Below are 2,459 nucleotides of genomic sequence, written 5' to 3'. Positions count from 1 at the left end.
CCAACCAACCACGAGCAGTTGAGACCCTGGAGTTGAGATGGTTGAGATCTCCAAGCCCAACCACTGAAGGGCTCGGGGAGGGGGATCTGGGACGCGACAGATCCCCTCCCGCAGCTCCCCAGTGCCACCAGCGGAGCCCATGGTCCCGTTCCCGCGCAGGTTGACAGCAGCTGGCGCCGGGAGAGGATCCTGCACGTGCCGCTGTGCAGAGAGGACTGCGAGCAGTGGTGGGAGGACTGCAAGGACTTCGTGACCTGCAAGGACGACTGGCACAAGGGCTGGAACTGGGCGACAGGTTGGTGGGGGGCAAACCCCTGCTCGTGGCTGGAACCCGGACCCCCAATTAACAGAATCGTTAAGGTTGGAAGAGACCTTCAAGGTCTTTGAGTGCAACCCAACCGTGGCCACTAAACCACGTCCCCAAGTGCCACATCCACCACTTCTTGACCCCCTCCCAGGGATGGGGACTCCCCCACTGCCCTGGGCAGCCCCTGCCAGTGCTGAGAACCCTTTGGGGAAGTAAATTTTCCCCAATATCCAATCCAGCCCTCCCCTGCTGAGCCCCTCCTGCCTGTGGGGTTGCCCACCACGAGGTGACCGAGCCCACATCCATCCCCAAGCCGCAGTGTCCCCCTCCTCCCGTGTGAACGGGCACAAGCGGAGCATCGTCCTCTCCTGTGGTGCTGTGTCCCCTCAGGAACCAACCGCTGCCCGTGGGGCTCCATGTGCAGGCCCTTCAGCGAGGTCTTCCCCCACCCTAAGGACCTGTGCGAGAAGATCTGGTCCAGCTCCTACAGGTACAGCCCGGAGCGGCGAGGGAGCGGGCGCTGCATCCAGATGTGGTTCGACCCTGCCCAGGGCAACCCCAACGTGGCGGTGGCCAAGTTCTACGCCTGGAAGAAGAGATCCTCACCCTCTGGGATGGAAAACGTGGCGCCGGAGGCCGACGAGGCCGCGCGGCCCCTGCCCTGGCCCGTCCTGGTCCTGCTGCTGCTGCCCCTGGCCCTTGTGGGGGTCCCTGGGGGCTGGGGGTCCCATGGGTGGGGGTCGCTGTGATGGGTCCCTGGGGGGGATGTGGTTTGGGGTGCTCCTGATGCTCTACGAGAGGAGCCGGTGTAGGTCACTTAGGTCTGTCCAAACTGGTCAGGCACCAGTAAATGCTCCTCGTGGGTGATGGTTTGGCCCCTGGGAGCTGCTGGAGGCCCTGACGTCCTCGCTGTCCTAGGCAGGGTGGTGTCCTCGCTCTGGTTTCGGAGCCTGGTCCCAAACTGTGGCGCTTGGCCATGGTCCTCCGCTGAGCTCTGGTGTCGCGGACACCCCAAGGATGGGGATGATGATGAGTAATAAATTGTTGTGGTTCATCAGCATCGCTGTGCTGGGGTTGAGTTATGGACCCACGGCCTGGCGGGGTGGGAAGGGACCCGGGGAGATCACCCAGGGTCACCCAGAGATCACCCAGGACCACATCCAGGGGCCTGGGTGTCTCTGGAGAAGGAGACCCCGCACCTCCCTGCACCCTCACATCGATGAGATTTTCCTCTGTCCCAGTCTGGGACCGTCCCCGAGGAGGTGGAAGTGCTCTGGGGTGCACCACGGCTGCTGGTCTGGACTGGGAGGTGGTGGTGGGTGCGGGGTCTGCCCGTGGAGGGGTGTGCGGGGAGGGTGCAGTCGGCCTGGGCGCCCACGGCCCCTCGGGTGCTGGGCTCTGCTCCGTGGGGGTGCGGGGTTGGCCCCGTGTCTGCGCTGGGGGTCCTGCGGCAGAACACGGGCACCCACGGGAGAGGGACCGTGAGAGAGGGACCCACGGGAGAGGGATCCAAACCCACGGGAGAGGAATCGTGAGAGAGGGACCCATGAGAGAGGGACCCAGACCCACGGGAGAGGGACTGTGAGAGAGGGACCCAGGGGAGAGGGATCCAGATCCACAGGAGAGGAATTGTGAGAGAGGGACCCACGGGAGAGGAATCCATGGGAAAGGAAACAGCAGGAGAGGAACCTGTGAGAGAGGGACCCAGACCCACGAGAGAGGGACCCGCAGGACAGGAACCCAGACCCACGGAAGAGGGACCTGTGAGAGAGGAATCCAGGGGAGAGGGACCCACGGGAGAGCGACCCACGAGAGAGGAACCCGAACCCAGGGGAGAGGAACTTGTGAGAGAGGAACCCACGGGAGAGCAATCCGAGAGAGACACCCACGGGAGAGGAACTCGTGAGAGAGGAACCCACGGGAGACCCACGGGAGAGGGATCCAAACCCGTGAGAGAGGAACCCACGGGAGAGGGACCCGTGAGAGAGAAACCCATGAGAGAGGGACTCAGACCCACGAGAGAGGGACCCGCAGGAGAGGAACCCAGACCCGCGGGAGAGGGAACCGCGGGAGAGGGACCCGGACCCACGGAAGAGGGACCTGTGAGAGAGGAATCCAGGGGAGAGGGACCCACGGGAGAGGGACCCGTGAG

At 64.3% G+C, this 2,459-nt stretch overlaps 1 protein-coding gene across 1 annotated transcript; it reads left to right on the top strand.

Moving 5' to 3' along the window:
• Window positions 1–159: 159 nt before the first annotated feature.
• On the top strand, window positions 160–1,056 carry LOC104534139 (folate receptor alpha-like; the record flags this gene model as incomplete). The annotated part of the gene is made up of 2 exons (XM_010192583.1): window positions 160–295; window positions 698–1,056. Coding segments are annotated over 2 exons (495 nt in total), but the record flags the coding sequence as incomplete, so codon positions are not given.
• Window positions 1,057–2,459: the final 1,403 nt, after the last annotated feature.

Source organism: Mesitornis unicolor, unplaced genomic scaffold (assembly GCF_000695765.1).
Source record: "Mesitornis unicolor isolate BGI_N332 unplaced genomic scaffold, ASM69576v1 scaffold40329, whole genome shotgun sequence".
NCBI lineage: Eukaryota > Metazoa > Chordata > Aves > Mesitornithiformes > Mesitornithidae > Mesitornis > Mesitornis unicolor.
Note: the sequence above shows the minus strand (reverse complement) of the source record. Positions and strands in the feature narration are given on the sequence as shown.